This window comes from Phoenix dactylifera, chromosome 4 (genome assembly GCF_009389715.1).
Source record: "Phoenix dactylifera cultivar Barhee BC4 chromosome 4, palm_55x_up_171113_PBpolish2nd_filt_p, whole genome shotgun sequence".
Classification (NCBI taxonomy): Eukaryota; Viridiplantae; Streptophyta; class Magnoliopsida; order Arecales; family Arecaceae; genus Phoenix; species Phoenix dactylifera.
In genome coordinates this window covers 13,335,113-13,355,983 of record NC_052395.1, presented here as the reverse complement: position 1 = coordinate 13,355,983, position 20,871 = coordinate 13,335,113, and the positions used below count along the sequence as shown (strand labels likewise).

Here is a 20,871-nt window from a genome sequence, read left to right as displayed (position 1 = left end):
AGGTCCGTATTATGATGCAATGTAGTGATGCAGATGCTTTTCCTCTAACCACATTAATTCAGTAATAAAGTTTCTGTAGTTCTCGTCATAAGGAAGTTTTTAGTAAGAACGAAGGATAACTGCTGCTTCATTCATGTGCAATACCTCCGTAAAAGTAAAAAAGAAAAACAAAAAACAAAAAAAGAAAACAAAGATTTCCATTATGAAATAAGCTCGTACTACAAAACGCTTTAAGACTCGCTGCAGCTAAATTTATTTACATGAAAAAAAGTAGCGAGATGCCCCTCAATTTATTGATTTACATGAATAAACTTTTAACTTACAAACAATAAGAAAATTTAAGCTTTTTTAAATAATACAAAATAATACATCTTTTTTAAATCTGTTATTCTCCTATATTGAATAATAAAAAGGGTGTCGCATAAGTTTATTAGCTTGGGCTAGTTCTCCTTCTAATAGTTTAAGCTTTTGGGCTCCGTGATAAATAATATCAGAGCCAGGCGTCGCAACCTCTATAAGTTATATGGACTGAAAGATATCAAGATCGAGTAAGACCTAGGCCATGGGTGGATCTCTCTCTCTCTCTCTCTCTCTCTCTCTCTCTCTCTCTCGTGGGAGGGCCTCATAAAAATCGATGGGGGATATAATTGTCATAGTCCTATATTGAGTAATAAAAAGATGCCACATGAGTTTATTAGCTTGAGTCCTCCTCCTAGCCGCTTAAGCTTTTAGGTTATAAGTGTGACAATAGGCTAGAAAGTTTCAACTTATATAGTTTTTTTTGTATATAAGTAGTTTAGAAATAGTATATCACATCCAATAAATCGGATCATCAATATGGGACCTCTATCGGTCAATTAAAAAAAAAAAGTGTAACTCTATATAAGTGTAACTTGAACCCAACTCTTATAAATGTAACTAGAAGCTTGATTCTCTTAAACCATCTAGCTCATAATTATATATAAAGGTGCTGATTGGCTCAAGTGACTTGATTAGATAACTTATAGTAATTACATTCTAGGGAGAAGGTGCCAGCTAGCTTATTAAACCAAAGAATGATAGAAATTCTTTTGATGGTTGTTCATGAAATCAAATCGTACCTTCAAGAGTGAACATATTAAGTGTGTGCCTTTCTATAGCCTCAAATTGTCAGCAGGCCTTGTCTATTAAAAGAAATGGATCCTGAGGCCCGGCTTAAATTGTTGAAATCCGAAATGCATACGAGCCAAACTTGAGTGTTGGATGCTAACTTGGACTCCAGTTTTGGATTGCCACTTGGACTCATTTCCAAGTTTCTATCACGATTGACACATTTCAGTAGATTTTAAATTATTAATATTCTTCAATTCTGTAGAATAAACTAATGGATTAAATTTCATGGAACTTATACACAATAATGTGTGATACGTGAAGAAAGTTAATTAATATTTAAAAGATTGGATATGCTCATATATTTCCATTACAATATCATGAATAAAGTAAAAACAAAATTTAAATGCATGATGTTATAATTACAAGGAGTCAGGTATGTGCAAAGCACGTTTCAGGGAAGAGAGAAGGAAGAGTGAGTCCGATCTATTCAAGAGTCACATTAGAGAAAGGGAGAGTATAATGAAAAAAAATCAATGTGATTGGAAAATGAGGAGAAAGCATGTGGTAGTTACAGTGAGAATTAGCGGGTAAGTAACATATTTTTGAAAATAAGTAGAACGATATTCTCAACATGAGAATAGGCTCAAGAAGGAATATTTCTCGGTCTCAAAATTATCATTATTTTTTATATATAGCATAGGTATGCATGCCATGGAGATTTTTTCAAGTGCAACGAGAGGTATAAATTCTTCTTAAGCTTTAATTGTTATTGCTAGATTGCAGAAAGTACAGGGATATTTTCAAAGTTACCAGAGATATTTCTAACCGTGTTTTTGAGAAAAAGAAACAAATAAAAGAACTCGGCTAATGCTGAGAAATTGCAGCACCTTTTAGACAGTACACGTGTACCGGAAAACGAACAGGGCCGCAGAGTGAGTTGCATCTTACATTGTGCAGCACTCTAAAGAGATACTTTGGCCACATCGGAAGGCCCCTTCCTCGCTTCTGAGCCAGGTTCTAGTATCTGATTCTGTTGGCAAGTCCTACACTCGAGTAGGATAAGTTGCCGTTGTGCGGAAAAAAAAAAAAAAAGAAAAAAAAAAAAGAAGAAAGAAGAAGAAGAAGAAGAAGAAGACGACTCGGCTTTAAAGTCAGAGCAACAAGAACTATGGTTACCGCGATTCCACGATTACAACAAGAACCAAGCAAGGTAATATGTTTTCAACGATTTCAACGGTTCCTCTTGACATGCAGGCATTGCATTTGGTGCCGTAGGCCTTGGCCTGCGCTTCATGTCGGGTTTACCATCACACAAAGATTTCAAAGATTATTACGAATTCAGATGTCGTGCACAAAATCAATAATATTTTTGGACAAAGTTGCAGCATCTAGATCTAATCTACAAGCCAAAATTTTGCTTCCAGATAGCCAACTTGGCACATGACTTGATCTCAATGGACCATCATTTGATATATCATGAAGATAACTAGATGGATACGGGTCAGGCCCAATGACGACAGCCTGCAGTTCTTTTTATACATTGTTTCCTTCTTTTTTTACAATCGTAGTTTGAAATACCGCTCCTAGCGGTTCCTAGCAAACGGCTAGTACCCATGTTCTTGCGGAAAACTCCCCCATATAATAGTAACGCCAATCCCTCCCCGCCCCCTCTCCACATCAAACCAATGGTCTTGCCCATTCGGCACCGGTTCAGAACTCTCCGGTTCGCAGCTCCCAGAGGCAAGAACTCCCTCGTTCTTCCGGTCCACTTGGCCAACCGCCCCTTCTCTGCCGAACCCATCCGGTCTGGTCCACCACCGTCGCCCTACGAGGACAACGCTCGCCTGAGGACCCTCGTCAAATCCGACCGCCTTCGCGATGCTCGTCGCCTGTTCGACGAAATGCCTCACCGGGACGAGATCTCCTGGACCACCCTCATCTCTGGCTACGTCCGCGCCGCCGACTCCTTGGGGGCCCTCTCTCTCTTCTCCCGCATGCTCTCCGAACCGTCCCTCTCCCCCGACCCCTTCGTCCTCAGCCTCGCCTTCAAGGCCTGCGCCGCCGACCCCGTCCTCCGCCCCCACGGCGAATGCCTCCACGCCCGCGTCCTTAAGACCGGCGTCCACCCGTCTTCAGTCTTCGTCGCCACCTCCCTCCTCGACATGTACTCCAAGTCCGGCTACCCGGTCCGGGCCCTCCAGGTGTTCGACGAGACACGCCACCCGAACGCCGTCTCCTGGACCGGCGCCGTCGCCACCCTCGTCCGCGCGGCCCGCCCCCGAGACGCTCTTCTCCGCTTCGCCTCCATGCTGGCTGCTGGCGTGCCCTGCGACTCCCACACCTACGCCGTCGCCCTCAAGGCCTGCGCTGACGCCGCCATCCTCCCCCAGGGCCGCGAGATCCACTCCCGCACTCTCCGCCTCGGCCTCGACGCCACCCCCTTCGTGGCCAACACCCTCGCCGCCCTCTATCTCCGCTGCGGTCACCTCCGCCGCGGGCTCACCGTCCTCAACCGGCTCCGCTCCCGCGACGTCGCCGCGTGGACCACCATCATCTCCACCCACGTCCAATTAGGCCGCGAGACGGACGCCATCTACGCCTTCATTAAGATGCGAGCGCACCCATCAGACGGCTCGGACCCCAACGAGTACACCTACGCCGCTGTACTATCCGCTTGCGCGGGGCTCGTGAGACTCACGTGGGGGGAGCAGATACACGGTCACGCGATCCGGCGGGGTTTTTCCGGGTCTAAATCCGTAGCCAATGCGCTCGTGACCCTCTACGCCCGGACCGGCCGGCTCGACGCCGCCGATATCTTATTCCGCGAGACAGCAGTTAAGGACATCGTATCCTGGTCCGCCATCATCTCCGGCCATGCCGGAGAGGGCCACGTGGAGAAATCCTTCGCCCTCTTCTCCGAGATGCGGGTCACTGGACCGGCGCCGAACGAGTTCACGCTCTCGAGCCTCTTGAGCGCGTGCGCCGGGGCGGCGATGCTGGACGCCGGGCGGCAAATCCACGCGCATGCGATCGCCGAGGGTTTGGAGGCGGATGCGATGGTCACGAGCGCGCTGATAACTATGTACTCGAAGAGTGGGAGCATCGAGGAGGCGGAGAGGGTGTTCGCCAGGCGGCGGCGCGACGAGGTGGTGTCGTGGACGGCGATGATCAACGGTTACGCGGAGCACGGCCGGTGCCAGAATGCCGTCGAGTTGTTCCATGAAATGCCCGCGACCGGCCTGAAGCCGGACGGGGTGGCGTTCATCGGGGTCCTCACGGCGTGCTGCCACGGGGGAATGGTAGATCGAGGGTTGAGGTATTTTGAGAAGATGGGGGAGTATGGGGTGGAGAAGGGAAGGGAGCACTACGGGTGCGTGGTGGATATGTTGGTCAGGGCGGGACGGGTGTCGGAGGCGGAGGGTTTGGCAGCGGGGATGCCGGTGGGAACGGCGGACGGGGTGGTGTGGACGGCGGTGATGAGAGGGTGGGCCTCGAGGGGGAACGAGGAGGCGGGGAGGAGGGCGGCGGCGAGGGTGATGGAGCTGGAGCCGCAGGGGGCGGCGGGGGCGCACGTGGTGCTGGCGAATCTGTACGCAGGGAAGGGGCGGTGGGGAGAGGCAGCGGAGGAGCGGAAGCGGATGAGAAAGAAGGGGGTGAGGAAGGGGGCCGGGTGGTCGTGGGTCGCTGTCGGCGGCGGCGAGGGCGGGGCGGTGTTCGTCGCCGGCGATCGTTCGCATGCGAGAAGGGAGGATATCTATGAGGTCTTGGCGTTGGTGTACTACGAGGCGAGGAGGGCGGGGTACGTCCCCGAGCTGGACCTCGAGACCGAAGAAGAATAGAAGGATGGGGTGTGGACGGATGCGATCATTTTTTGTGGGGTGTGGACGGTAACGATTTCAAAACTTGGATTGGAACACCGGATCTCCCTGCGACAACATAGCTCGTAACAGTGATTCATGGAGGCTTGAAATGAGTGCTAGCCTTAAATTACCGTATACAATTTTGGTTATGTGCGTGTTTAGACTTAAGATTCAGACTGACAGGAGGATTTGAACTGAGGAAGCAGAGCAACACGATATTATGACAAGCGCAACGGATTTGATGGTGATTTGAGCAAAGAAGATAGCGGCTATATTCAACAGATTATTTAACATGTCTCCGATTATTTGAGTTTTTTTATTGATTTAGATGGTTCTCTTCATTATTATTTTGAATTAATCGAAAGTGTATTTGATATCTTCTTATTTGATACCTGGTCGAATAATGAACTGCCTGCAAATAATTTATAATTCATCAGAAGTTGAATGAATTATTTCTTTCCCTCTTAAATTGTTATATTAAACTAGCAAAGTTTCAAGGAAAAAGCCTATAATCTGTCTTGAAACATAAAAATAAATAAATAAATTTAATTTCATACATTTTTCAAATGCTTAACAAATATTTTGTTTTACATATCCCTAGCTGGATCACCTGTGACCGTGTCAGACTTCTATTGGCGGACAACAACAAACCGGGGTCGAATGAGTTACCTGTTCCTCTTCCACTTCGTTGGTCGTAAGTTTGTTTTTGTCATAAGCCAAGTTATATTCTAAAAACCTGCAAAGTTTCAACGAAAAAGCCCATAATCTGTCTTGTAATATAAAACTATAAATCAAATTTCGTATATTTTTAAAATGCTTTAACAGCGATTTCTTTGCCACATCCTTTGCTGAATCAGCTGTGACCGAACCAGATATTCCATTGTCGGACACCAGAAAACCAGGGTGAACTGCTTCACAGGGTTTTCTGAGGTGGGGACGAGACTTGAGCTGCTTGCAAATTAGGGTCCATGCAAAACATTCAGCATTTGTTTTGCAGATTATTCAGGCTAATAGCCTATCAACAAGCCTGACATGGATATTGCAAAATATTTATATATTATCAGTCACAGATATATGACCTGAAGTAGATTGCAGTTGATATAATGGACAGCCACTGATTAAATCTTGCTGATATCATCCTGCCAAACCCATTAACTCAGCTCTTCATTTTTGTAAAGGCCTGAAGCAAAACAAATGCGATTCCAGTACCCCGAAAAGACACAGTGCTTGTTTCTGTAGAACCGTTAAGACTGCCTTGGATCTATTCAGCATAGAAGTTTTGCAAGACGTTTCTCTTTCTCCTATTGGACTGCATACATCTAGATTTGTGGGTTTAACAATAATATTTTGCAAAGATTCCCCCATTTAGTACATCCAAATCCATGTATTTACCAATAATATGTTATAAAGGTTCACTCTTTTAGTACGACAAGTACAGGTAGCACAGAAACGCTCAAAGAGAAAAAGTTCAGCTTGATATCATTAGCTGAATAAATTTTAAGAGCATCGGTATCTCTTCTCAAGATGCACGACTGAAGAACATCTCAGCTCCATCCCTTGGTCTTGGATGTGGATCAAATGCTGTACCAGATTCTGGATTTAGAAGTTCCCACCTGCTCCAACAAAACTTACAGATCAACCAGGTCCTCGATATAACATCATGCCACAGAACTCCCTGACTATTCTCACAAAGTGCAAATGAGTCATCAAAGCAACCCAGACATTCATTTTTTTACCTATACTTGAGGCACACATGATGCAGAAACATCATTATTTGAAGCCTTGCAAAGTTGCTGCCTGGACAATATCTCGGACCTCCACCAAAAACGGAATAAACACCTGGCTTGGGAATAAAATTCTGCACAGTGATATGCATTGCATCACTCTCTTGTTAGTTTCGGTTTCCCTTCAGTTTGATGAGTCATTAGATTTAACGCAAATGTCATACTAAAATGCATGTTGAATTAAAGAACTGTCTCTTGTTACTTCTCTTCATGCCTCCAGAGATGAGCAAAGAATTGTTCTTAGAAATATTTCATTACAGAGTTAGCACTGGGATTAAAAGTTAGGAAGTAGACTTATCGATAATTACATCCCATCTGTCTGGATTGAATGCCAATGGATCGTCATAGTATTTAGAGTCAATGTGAATGGAACGAATCCACACAAGCACCTTCCAGTTCTTAGGGAACTTATAACCTGTTGGAACACAAGGATCCAATAAATATAGAAAACAGAACAAACAGCTCAAAAAAAAAGTATAGTTGGATGCTTAAATGAATGAATAAGCCTCATAGTTTTCTATGTTGTAAAGTTTGAGAAATCTTGGCTTTTAAGCAAATGTTGTGTCCTCGTCAAACTATGTACGTGACACAGCATGGAAAACACATCTAAAATTGTATTATCACAGCTCTATTGGAATTCGATGGGCCAATAAAGGATGCAACAACAAGCATCTTGTGATCTAGTATCATGTTACTTCCTCATAAAAAAGTGCTCTTTTTCAAGGATTGTTTGGTTGACTACAAGTCCAATTGACTGCAGTAGGATTTGAATTGAAATTGCTGCAAGCAGTTGCAAAAAATATTTTAAGTTTGGTTGCTAGTAGCTGAGAACTACAAATGCATTTGCAGCTATCTGGTTGTACAATGCTGAAAGAGGTGTGGTAATCTTACAAATGACCTGGTAAGCTTATCCCCTAATAAATATTACAATATTACAATAATATAACATATATTATTACTATATTATTTACATTTATTATATTTGATATAATATTTTATAACATATTTATTATTATATTATGAATTTATTATATATTCTAATAATAACATTATATATATATATATATATATATATATATATATATATATATATATATATATATATATATATTCTTATGAGATCAAGAGAGGGTGACAGAATAAGAGATGGGTGGGATAGAGTTTGCAACTTAAGTTGCAATTAGTATTCTGTTGATTTTGAATGCAATACGAAATGCAAGCTGCAATTGAATTGCAGGCAATCAAATAATTGCAAAAGGCTGCTTACGACTCCAATTGCCAGACTTGGATATTTGACTTCCCAATCGCAGGCAACCAAGCAAACCCTTAGTGTACCATCTTTTGTCAAAACTATCAGTAGGCATAAAGAGGACCAACTGATTTCGATTTTAGAGTAAGAGATGCCCGGTTCTTCATTATACTCACCATTTAAAACTGCATCTTTCACAACTCTTCTGAATATGAAGGGCGGAACATTTGTCAGGCGAATTAGTTCTTCTGCCACCTGAATCCCAGAAGAAGAGATCTCATATAGATAAGCAGCAAGTCTGTTGGCCACTGTATCTCTCTCAAATCTTGACAGCTTACCTTTGAGGTATACTTCATACTTTTGATATCTTCAGTCGTCAGAAGATCATCTATGGCCTTTCCTGTCTTGATTGACAAAGTTTCTTCCTGCTTATGGAAAGGTTCTATCAGCACCAGCAAAAATAAAAGCAACAACTACACTAATTATCAATACAATCAATGTTCACCTTAAGCTTCTCAAGTATTTCAGGATACTTAGCCAGATAGTAAAGCCCCCATGTCATCACATTAGAGGTGGATTCATGACCTCCCAAAATAAGTGAGAGAATATTGTCCACAATCTCTACTTCACTCAGTTTATTCCCATTGTCATCAACAGAATCAATCAAGATTTGCATGAAATCATGTTTCTGAACTCCCAGTTCTTTCCTCTTCCTCACTTCGTCTGACAAGATGCCGGACAGTTTCTTCTTGCACTGAAAATTGCAATAGAATGAAGAAAAGCAAAGAATGTCAGTTCTACAACATCATGGGCCCTTACTGGTTTCCATTTTTTTATTATGTACTGCTAAGTTGCTGAGATAGCAAAGTTAAGACATTATATTGCTTCTGTATACTGGATCCACTGAATACACTGCAATCACTGTTATACTGATTGTCCACATTAGGTAGGACATGCATAAATGTATGCTCTCTTTTCAAGGAATGCACTTCGCCAATCTTCTGAATCAGTTCCACTTGCTGTGGCCAATCCAAGTTCCAATGACAGGGTGGCATGTTACTAATTGAAGCCGCAAAATCTTCTACAACTCTTCAAGAATGTTACTGTTTTCCTTTTTCTTGTTGATGTAAAAGCAAGAAATTACCTTTTCAATTTTTCTTTCTGATGGAAGGTAAGAATACTACCTTAAGAGCATGGTGGAATGCTGTTCCCGGAATGTTGATTATCATTGACCGAAGTCCTGCCATAAGTCCTCTATACAGAAGTTCCATTGTATCCAGAAGTTCTGGTGACTTGAAACTAACCAGGATATCACTGATGTTGCGAAATGTCATCTGAATGAATAGTTTCTGAATTGATTAAAACACATGAAAGGTATTGCCAAAATTTACTCATGCTAAAAGTTCAATGTCACTGTCACAGATTGAGTTGTCGCTCTTCAAGAAAACTTAAAAATACTGGTAGGTTTTTGAGATGTGATGGCGGAGATTTTCAAAACTAAAAGTTTGTTTTATTTAGTGTTTTAGTTTCTGAAATGCATTGATTTCCAAGATGTTCCTTTTTCCATAGGAAGTATATGTTACAACTTACAAAATTGCCTAGAAACAACCAACACATTACAGGTACATGTAACCATATTCAGGCAGAGGTTTGATGTGTCAGTTGATGAAAGAAGATACATCAGCTGCTTTTGTAGGTTGCATTTCCTTAGCACATCTAAAGCTACAAGAAAATGAATTAAGAATTGGATTCAATCGTTATATGCCCACTCATCTTGTGAAGCAAAAACTTAAAATGAACTAAGAATTGGAGTCAATCGCTATATGCCCACTCATCTTGTGAAGCAAAAACTTACATGTTAAGAGGCATTTGACTTGTAGGAGGTGGGGCCTCTATGCAACATGGCTATGTGTCTTGGTCTGCGCTGTCTATCACATACAATCCCAAGCCAACACTGGCATTGATACTGGGTCCCCATGGCACTTATTAAATCATTTACTTATGTTTTTTAATTAAAAGTCATTTCAATTTTTTTAAGTTTTATCTTTTGGTTTTAGCGAGGCATGATGCATGCTGTGCCAGCCACCTTCCGGCATGATGCATGCTACTGGCACTTAAGTTTTTGTATACATGTGGATTTTTTTAAAAAAAACTGTTGCATATATCACACTGTTTAAGAAGCATATACTCACAGTTTTGATTTCACCATAAGCAACTATTTTTTTTTTCGATATCCAATCTTCTAAAGTCGAGATGAAGATAGGTTGTGCAGTACTCAGATGGGAATCAAGTGCTCTCGGGCTATTGAAAGCCTGCATCATAAGCTTCCTCATCCTCTTGTGGACAACTCCATCAATGTTTGCGACTGCATTTCCTAGCAGCTGGCTTGAAGGCCAACCTGTACTAAAAGTCCCCTCCTCAGTCCAGCTACCAAGAACTTGCTTGTTCAAGTCCGGAGAGCATGTGACTATCACCGGATGGCCAAATAAGTGGGACCTATAAATGCCAGTTTCTCCATACCTGCAAGAGAAAAGGAACAACATAAAAAAGATGGAGGAAGACCAAGTACCAAAGGAACTTTTTAGTTCTTTACAATTCCAACCATTTTGTTTAAAAAAAAAAGGTGACACAAGCACTATCGAAAAAGGAAAAGAGTTATGAAAGATGTATAATGTCTTAGAAAGTCAACAATCAATTCAAAATATATGCATTATCTTTCTTATCAATATGCTGTCCATTGTTGTTCCGTCAATCTCCCCCCCCCCCCTCTCTCTCTGTCCTGACTAAAACAGAAACAATAAAAAGGATTAGTAAGAAAGGGAGAGGGATTCCTATCTTTCACTATCGCTATTCAAAATAGAGTGCTAGCATAACATGGAAACCTAGCACACAAAAGTTACACAGAAAAAATGTTACTTTACAGTGTTCTGCTCACTAGCCAATTTGGTGGTTTTCTGAACAGTATTGGTTACTCATGCTATAGAAAGAATTGTGCTATATTTTACCATTCAACCAAGAAGAAAAGGTTGAGTATGACTAAGGGGGAAATCTTATATGATCCATTGGAAGAAGCTTGCCATTCTAAAGGTATTGAAGAAGGGGACAAAGAAGAATTGTGTTCAATAACAACAAAGTTAATCAACCAACAAGAGTGATATGGCTATCCGACAGGATTAGCATAGTAGAAACATGATTTTCAATAAAAAAAAGAGTTGATTTCAGAGGTTGTACTCTAAGGTGCTTTATCTGAAACAAGAAGCACAAATACTTTAAATCACATGTTGTGCCTTTATCAGAAACGAATCAGAAACCAATACTCATCAAATATTTATATGATATGTGTCTAATACTTATTTTAAGAATTTTTTCAAGATTTTTTTTGAAAAGCACTTTGGATATTTTCTGGGTGCACTCAAGATACTCCCTGATATCTCCAAGAATGAGGGGGGAGGTTTTTCCCTTCTTTTTTTTATGCTAATGTTAATTTTTCAATGATGCATGGTTGATTTTGGAGTTTCTGACATTGATAATAAAGCATGAATATGGATTATGGTTTATAGATTTGAATGATGATTAAGTGATGAGTTTGTGAAAGTTGACACTAAGGTTTAAACTTTAAAGTATCAACCATGTTGTTAAAATGTGTGTACATATCTTTTTCTGATTTGCCATATAGTGTATCCATATATCATATCCGTGTCCATGCTTCCTATATTTCAAATTATAAAATTTGTTATCGAGGTGAAAAGTTGTTTGTCCTCAGTTTTTTCATTTACAAGATAAATGTTATATATACCTCCATTGAGTGCTCTATGTGAACAGTGTGGAAAATTAAATGCGTCATGGAAAATTCATTCTACATTAACATCATATAAGTAACATCTGGTAATAAATGACTCAAGCTACCTCATGGATGTGTTAAAATAAAGGCTTTCTTTAGATGACCCAGGGCATCCATAAACATTATGGTAATGTGGAGGTTCAACAACATCCCAAATCCCGTGCTGTAGGCAGCCCTACCAGGCCTAGGATTACCAGGCTCCATCCAACTTCAGCCAATCCCAGAAGCTATGCCCCAAACAACAAACATCTAAAGATAAAGGGGAGACCCCAAAAGTTCTTTCTGCCCAATTTTTTTTTTTTTTCCTCGGATCATAATAAAGGTTGCATAAATCCTTCTTACTCAACCCTTGCTGAATTCACATCACTAAAGCTGCCCAGCATATCTCCAGCTTATCAATTGATCCTTGGAATGCTTTGACACATCACACATTCTGAGAGAGGGCAACCAGCCCATGTATATGTTAGTCAACTTAGCCTCTGCTTCGGATTGTCAACAGATCTAGGCACAGAATTCTCCTGCTTATCTGCTCCATCTTATAAATGCTGATGTATTAGGCACTAATTTTATTTGAATGTAAATTGGATTTCAATACACCCTGTCACACAAAGAACGAAAGAAAAAACTGCAGCCCAGTTCAGCCTTTTGCTTTGAACGCAGGGAACTGCTCTAGAATTCGAAGGTGGATAGTCTAGTAGATGTTTATGTTTCAATAGACCACTCATGCTGTCAGAAACTTGGGAATTTTACCCCCTTTATCTCTTCTCCCTTTTCCAAACTCCTCTTAACGCTTCATGCTTGCCCCATGCTAGGAAAAGCTGAATTTTTACCAATTCTTATCAGCCCATTGGTTCATAATACTATTAGGAGGGTCTTCCTAGTTCATAAAACCATGACACTTTAGCCAATCAGCTAAAGAAACAAGATAACACACCATGCTCCAGAGAAGGAATATAGTTATTAATATTTGAACTCATGATGTTATAGACATTAGTAGAAGAATCCTTGGATGAATAAGCTAATGTGACTAGACTTATGAAACCGAGGAAATGAGAGTATCTGCAGACATATTGTTTTCTAACATAAATGAAATCTCTTGACAAAAATTGAACAAATTTTGTTGAAAAAAGGATAAAAAAATACAATCCAACAAGTATAGAAAACTTGAAATGGCAAGGCATACATTCAGTTGCTTGCTTATCAGCAAGATCAACAAATTCATTGGCCACAATTTTTCAGCAATTTATACTTTTTGCATTAGAATAATCCTTCTTGTGTCCTCTGTCGTACATACAAGTACAATAAGGTTATAATTTTTACATGCAAACCTAAGATTGATTTAGATAAAGCAACAAGACCATCAACTGATCGATTGTCATCTTAAGCAATTTTACAATCCAAGGCTCCTGTCATTGATGTTCAATTTCCTTGCACCAATTACATATGGAAAATTCTACAAAGCCATCATATGCATTTGTTTTCCATAAATTCTTATCAACCATTTTAACTTCTCAAGCACATCTCCATCTTCATTGGTGTGATCAACAACCATCTAATTTCAAGTTTAACAGTCACTCAAAATCCTCAAACTAAAGGCCGGTTGGGAAGGCTCGAGAAGTTTCTCAAGCCTTTCCAACCTATTCGACCTCCTTTCCTACGTCGAAAAATACGCTGATTCAGCATGATTCAAGAAGGATCCAACCCTAAATAAAGTATGCTTCCTATTCCTATCCCATTTTCTCTTTTTTTGGATGCCAAAAGATATCTTGAAATTTGCAAAATAAGAGAAGATCATGCCAAAAATTTTGATTTTAGCTTGATTTTATGATATGTTGTAGATCTATGGATGATCTACACAATGAAATAAAAAATTTTAATTTTCAGATTATATATAATTTTAAAAATTAAAAATATATTTTTGGATTAAAAATAAAAAAATAAAATAAAATTCAAAAAATGTCAATTTAGAAGCGTATTTTAGGGCATGCAAGCAAATTTCCAGCTAAATTTGATATCCATTTATTCAAGTTTTGATGCGATCACAAGCATAGTGGTTTAGGTGTAAATTTTGAAAAAATTGAGAATAAATAGGCTTTTTTTTGTACAAAATAAATAGCCTTTGATGCATGCCCATGGACCTAGAAAAATACATGTAATATCCATTGTAGGGTTCTGCTCAAATTAATTTTTTAAAATATTTATAAACCAACATTGCATTTATTTGAGATTTATAGATACTTCAAGTTCAAGAGCAATCTTAGGGAGACCAGGCAATCCATGTAATTTATATGACCCGTAGTACATATGAAAATAAATGAAGATCAGATATCACTCCAGAAAGTCAGAGGAGATGTTCGCTTCAGATGACGAGGCATAAATTCAGGCTGCACTCAGACGAGCCTGGATGATCAGTGACAACAGATTGAGGTGGCCAGGCATAAGGCTCAATTTGAGCCCTCATATTACAAGTCGGGCTCCGGTTCTGTGAATAGCAAGGCATATCGAGAGTTTAGGAGAACCTCCTCTTTTATATTAACTTAATCCTCTCTTCTCATAAGGTTGCACATGAGTATTTTAATTCTCTTCTCAACACTTACTCATATTGTTCAGATTGTATCCATCCATTCATCCAGGATTGTGTCTCTTGGAATCATCTTCACAAAGGCCACATCGGATGCATCTTTTCATTTAACCTTATCTATTCAAGAGGCCTAGTTATTTGAACATCTAAGATAAGATTTTATACTTAAGCAAGTTTATGTTTAGTTTGATATCCAATGTGGGACTATTTTTAAAATCTCAAAATTTTGAATGATAGTTTAATTTATAAACCAACACTGCATTTCTATGAGATTTATAGATACTTCAAGTTCAAGAGCAATCTTAGGGAGACTAGGCAATCCATATACTTTATATGGCCCGTAGTACATATAAAAATAAAATGAAGACCAGATATACACCATGTTTGCTTATTGTGATAGACCTATTACATGAACCTGTAGCTTTCAGTTATTAAAGCACGGAGGATAAATTGTTTGGTCAATTATGCCAAAGTTGAACCTACTTAACATAAGCCGGTTGTTAGCGAGTTAGGGGGTTGGGTCCTAAATTGCAACCCCATCATGAATTTCTCTTTCTTATAATGTAAACTTTAATTTCATCTTATTTCATACACATGATTGACTCTTTACTTTTTCTAGTAGATCTCAACCCCTCACTGATTTATGTATAAATTTTTGGCTAGATTTTTATCATTGCATTATCCTATTGCAGCAAACCACCTCTAGAATGTTATATTAACTGTTATAATAATGATTATAACATCCACTTTTTGCTTTGTTTGGCATGATTTTGCATTATTTAGTATTAAAATGCTAAAATTATAATGGTGTAATAAATAACAATGAGAAAAATAAAAGAAGAATAACAAAAATTATTGTTCAAGTCACTTCTCACTCAACTAAAATTATTTTCTTTCGAGATTGTACAGATTTGTTTGGAGACAAAATTTCATAAGATTTTATTTCTCAAAAATGCTATGTTATTTAGAAAATAGTGAGGGTTATACAAGAAAAAGATTATCGTTTGTCTTTTGCTCGTAAAAAAGAAAAAGGACAAAAAGCAACTTTGACATATTAGCATGTGAGTCCTCCTTTTCCAACCCAATCTCAAAATGATCCCTATTTTTTCTAAATATTATAGCACCTTTTTCTTGTTTATTAGGATACGATGGTCCTTAGAACTCAGTTGATGAATGATTTGGTTGATTGTCATTTATTTAGAAATCATCTCTAATTTTTAGTAATAAAATATACTGTTTTAAGAAAAGAAAAGAAATGAATGAATCATTCATCTAAACAGTTTAGAATATGGTAATTTTAAAAAAAACTAAAACATGATCATTATTTAAAAGATGACAATGGATGAAATCAATAATTAGCTGATGGTAAGGACAAGTTTATCCTAATAATCTAGAAGCAAAAAGTTATTGTTTCTGGATAGATAAGGATGACTTTTAGGAAGAATTTTATATTGAAAAGACACTAAAAGATTATGATTTTATGACTACAATGGTTTTTTTGTAGGAAACAAATGTTTTCAGATAGATAGAGATAGGATTCATAGGAAGTAAATGTTACCGGATAGATAGGGATAGGATTCATAGGAAGTAAATGTTAGCTGATACATACGAATAGGATTCATAGAAAATAAATGACTGGATAGATCGAGATAGCATTCTAAAAGTTTTTTTTCAATTTTATAAGTAGTTAATTATTCTTATACTAAAAGATTATGATTTTATGACTACAATGGTTGTTTTGTAGGAAATAAATGTTTCTAGATAGATAGAGATAGGATTCATAGGAAGTAAATGTTACCGGATAGATAGGGATAGGATTCATAGGAAGTAAATATTATTTGATAGATACGAATAGGATTCATAGAAAATAAATGACTGGATAGATCGAGATAGAATTCTAAAATTTTTTTAAAATTTTATAAGTAGTTAATTATTTTAAAAAATACTTTACAAGATTTTATTTTTTGAGCATAGGAGTTTAATATCCCCTATGCCCATGCACTTATTTAGTGGGGACTCCAATAGAACCCTCAACCCTTTGGCAATGAATGATATCATCAAAGCAAGCGCTTATGGTTTAAAGAAAGTTAATTATCTTATAAAAAAAATTGTAGAAACTAGTTATTCTCATAAAAGATGTTATGAAAAGTTACCCATTAGTTGCCTAATATTGACAAGGTTCGCGTCTATATATATCCATCATAATGCACTTACATATGACTGCAATACATACACCACTATGGATGCAACGAAAAAAATGATTTTTTCTTTAATGCTTCTGCTACTCGTGTTGGCCTCTAGTATGATGTTTGCAAACTTTTCACGTGTGCATGTATATAGGGTTAGAGGGCTTAAAGAGGAATCATAGCTTTTTGTTTTATAGTTTGTCACATTTTAAGCTAACACTGAAGTTGGTGACATTGATATTCTACCTGAAGATTATCAAAAATTTGACCAACTATCCTTGTAGACAATTTCTTCGAACAAAAACGAGGAATAATCATTGTAGACAAGGAATCAAAAAATGTTCATGAAAAACTTGCAGGTTATATTTTAGAATATTACCTAAGAAACTTATTTTACTATTGTTTTGATAGATACAATCTTTTAGTATCTTCTTCTATGGTAGAGTTCCTTTATATGCAGCAAGAACTTCCTCAGATCTAGGAAGCTTGTGAAATTCCTTTGCCATGATCGATAACATGGAAGTAGTGTGATGCAACATTCCTAGCAAGTGTCTGGGAATGGTTTACACCCTATGACTTCCTGAAAGCTCATATAGAGTTGCGAGATTAATAGATCTTTAACAAGATGATTATAGAAGTTTCAATTTGAATTGTGCACCTTATCTCTTTGCATAATTTGGCTGAGAAACTCATGAACTTGATACACCTTCATTGTGCACTCTTGAGCATGAATCTGTGTGGTTTATAAATGTATCCAGCACATCACTACATAAATTTTTTTGTAAGAATGTGTATGTGAGCATAATACTTCATTCATGTAATTAACTATGTACACAACTAACATGATTTTGTAATATAAAGCATAGGCAATTTAGAGATTTCAAAATTAGGACTGAAAGTTTTACCAAATGTTTCCTTTTTTCAAATAACGTGGTATTTTATGAATTTATTGGTTTAAAATGTACTTAGTGTACAATAATCTTTTTAGAGATTTCTTGAATGGAAAAATCTTAGTAAATTGCCTGGCCAATATGAGAGATATTTCCCCCAAGGTTCCACTAGCTTTCAGCTTAGGTCACTAACAGAAAGGGTTTTTTTTTTCTTGAGGGAATGAATTAGGCCAGAGCCTCAACTAAATTTTGTTAAAATCTTACCAACTACAACTCTTAGTGTATTAGTAAATCTCCTTGAAGAAGTGGAATTCAACACCACTCCTCAAATGATATCCTCATCACCCTCTTTGACTGCCACAACTCAATATCCAAGCAAGAGAAAACCTGATGGCCATACACTTCAACTCACAATCAATTAAAAATGATAACGGGAATAACGGGAATTTGAGCTTTTGAACAAAGAAAGCTTATGGAAAAACATCACATTTTCAAATTCTTATGACTTCAAATATCTATGAATGATAGAAGTTTTTTTGGATTCTTTTAGATAATACTAGCATAGAATTTTTAGTTTGACCAAAGATCCACTTTATCATCCTTAATTCCAGTACATTCAACATATGAGCATGCTCTTTTGTATTACCTAACTCTTAGAAGATCTCTACTATTATAACATAAACAACACTGGGCATCCATCCAATTTCCCCAAGCCTTTTGTTGATGTAAAATACTGCCAACTGTCCGTCCCTTAGGTGCTCTATACGTACTCCTCTTTAATAAACAGTGCACTCTAAATAGTTTAGGCTTTTCTTCTACTAGGTAAACAAAGGGAGTGCACCATTTAAAACGGAGTGCAATTATCATATGGGGTGTCACAACTGCCAACGCTTCCTCTCACAAGATCAAACCCTCCATCCTTTCCTTCATATGCTTAAATGAGGACTATCAATTTGATATCTTAATAGAGAATTGCCAGCCTCTTGGTCTAACTTTGCATATCACCCACTCATAAGCAAGAAAATTTAATCCCAGTGAGAGTATTTGAGCAATTAAAATTGAAGAATAACAGAGGCTAAGAGATCAAGAAGACAACCAAATGATTGCTAGGGCGAGCTTATTGAAACTCAAGCAAAATCAAATAACCAAAATAAAAATCAGAATAACTTTAAACCCAAATTATTTTTTTAAAAAAAATTAACTAGAAAATTAAAAATTCTAACAACATGTGAAATCCAAGGCAAGAAAAAGGGTTGTGAAAATATAAAATGCAGGAGGACCAACCATTTTAAAATAACAGGTAAAGAAGCATCTTTTTTCTTTTTTGACCTGATCAATCGCCCAAGAACGACGATTCGTTTATCTGAACCCTGAGGGTCAGACAGGTTATTTCGGTGATAGTTAACACAATTATTAGACTAAAAATAAATCAAGCGCAACAGGCGGCCAAAGCCCTCTCAGAAAAATACCACATTAATTTTATAATATGATATCAACGTTATACACAAGGAAATGCTTCAAATTCAAATGATAGAAATTTAACTCTATCAATCTCAACCCAATCATTTCCAAATAAACCAGCTTTCCGCACCCAGATTTTAGCTCCAACAATCAAAAGACTTGAAGTCATCCGGATTTAACTACTTTACAAGAAGAAGAGAAGAGAAAATGGTATTACCTTTCTTTCCTCCTGGCGATGAAATCATCCGGCCTCCCCGAGAACTTGAAGCACCGCAAGAAGTCGAACATTTCGCCAATCAGCGGCCAACCCATGGAGCCCGGAGGAAGCCGGGCGCTGCCAGGATCGCGCTCGATTCGTCGTACGAACCGTCGGTCTTGGATCCATCTCGCGAACCACGCGATGAAGGAGAGGACAACGACGCCGACGGCCATGGCGACGCCCCAGGCCCCAGGGGCTTTCTCCATCGTCGTGTCTTGGTTCAGCCTTCCTTTAAACCCAGCCAGGGTTTTATAGTGTGGGATAGCTGAGTCCTCAGGACACCACGTGAGGTTACCGCCCGGATTGCAGCCTAGAATTCTGTCGGCGGTATAACGTATAAAAGAAATATTATAACAAAAAATAATATGCAATAACAAAAGAACAACAATATCATCGTCCAAATAACTATTCATTTGATGCAAATTTTTTATTTTTTCAATGGTTCGAATTTTTAATAAAAAATAAAAAAATAAATTTTGAAGAAAATACTATTTTATTAAAAATAACGTATATAAGTAATGACTGTTATTTTTATTATATATTAGTCATTATAATGAGATAATGGCTAAATAACAACTATTATTCGAATGGATCTTATGACGATTATACGGTAAAATATGTGAAGCTATGTACAACAACTGTTGTCCTATTATAATGACCTTTATCTTAAATCATGTTCTTGGGTGCAAAATGGGAGAAAGGAGGAGAAGGTCGAGTTACCGCGCCCGCTTTGGCGTTGACTAAGATAAAGGTCAGAGGCCAACATTTTGCTCTCGTGTTTGACATTTTGCTCCCTCGCGTTGCCCACGCAGGAAATGGTCAGAGCCCGACATTTTGTCTGAATCCAGGAAGGGATAATCGGGCGATCATTAGATAGATCCTTTATTTTGCTCACCACTGGATCTTTTTTTCCACCATCTCATAAATCCTTTCCTACCAACTCCGTAGATATCATTGTGAGCTGCACTATGCTTTCATGGCAAATGTTTTTATAGGAAGCAGGACATTAAAATCATCTGGCAGATGGTGAATATGGCATCAGAGTTTGTAAGATACCTTTTGTTAATAATCATCAATCCATCTATTGGGTTTGTTAATTTTGTTTCAAAAAATTTATTTGATGGTAGCACGATCGTAACTCCAATGGAGAAGTTCCACTGATTTGAGAAGATTGAGAGCACTCTATGTCCATCACAATTTAAGACCTTCCGCTGGGCCTAGATTGCAAAATAGAGCCAATTAGATCCTGTCCGGCAAGCTTGCACCATTTTCAATATTTAATGATGGATGTGATCTTTGAATAAGGTATATTATACCGTATCGTACCGAACGGTATGTAATATACTAAATCTGAATGTATCGATATGTGGTACAAGAGTGTATTGATATTTGATATGCTGAACCGGCTTTTATATTGGACATATCAATAGAGTAATATAATAGTATCATTACCGGAGTCTAGTATCGAGATGGCATATCTTATTTTTGAGTCAATAAAGTTTATGCTGTAATCGAAAGTAGTCCGTTCTGTTCTACGCTCAGTTTTTAGTTCTATGCCGATGGTCGGGCTTGGGCATTTCTGAAACAAAAATGCTTTAATAACTCTGATATGCAACTCAAAAAGCCACTCGGCCGTAACCTGCTGAATCGGTTCTAGTTAAAAGAATC

The 20,871-nt window shown here is 38.3% G+C and overlaps 2 protein-coding genes across 2 annotated transcripts; one reads left to right on the top strand and one right to left on the bottom strand.

Moving 5' to 3' along the window:
* Nucleotides 1-2,440: 2,440 nt before the first annotated feature.
* On the top strand, nucleotides 2,441-5,640 carry LOC103712709 (putative pentatricopeptide repeat-containing protein At3g47840). Its single transcript, XM_008799305.4, has one exon. It carries the CDS (start codon nucleotides 2,706-2,708, stop codon nucleotides 4,929-4,931), a length of 2,226 nt encoding a protein of 741 aa, XP_008797527.2. The 5' UTR covers nucleotides 2,441-2,705; the 3' UTR covers nucleotides 4,932-5,640.
* Nucleotides 5,641-6,225: 585 nt separating this feature from the next.
* On the bottom strand, nucleotides 6,226-19,413 carry LOC103712708 (ent-kaurenoic acid oxidase 2-like). Its single transcript, XM_008799304.3, has 9 exons — nucleotides 19,162-19,413; nucleotides 10,178-10,505; nucleotides 9,170-9,319; nucleotides 8,491-8,739; nucleotides 8,324-8,410; nucleotides 8,162-8,240; nucleotides 7,045-7,151; nucleotides 6,689-6,810; nucleotides 6,226-6,565 (listed from the first exon to the last, which is right to left on the bottom strand). The coding sequence occupies exons 1-9, from the start codon at nucleotides 19,407-19,409 to the stop codon at nucleotides 6,472-6,474; spliced, it is 1,464 nt and encodes a 487-aa protein (XP_008797526.2). The 5' UTR covers nucleotides 19,410-19,413; the 3' UTR covers nucleotides 6,226-6,471.
* Between the last annotated feature and the right edge of the window lie 1,458 nt (nucleotides 19,414-20,871).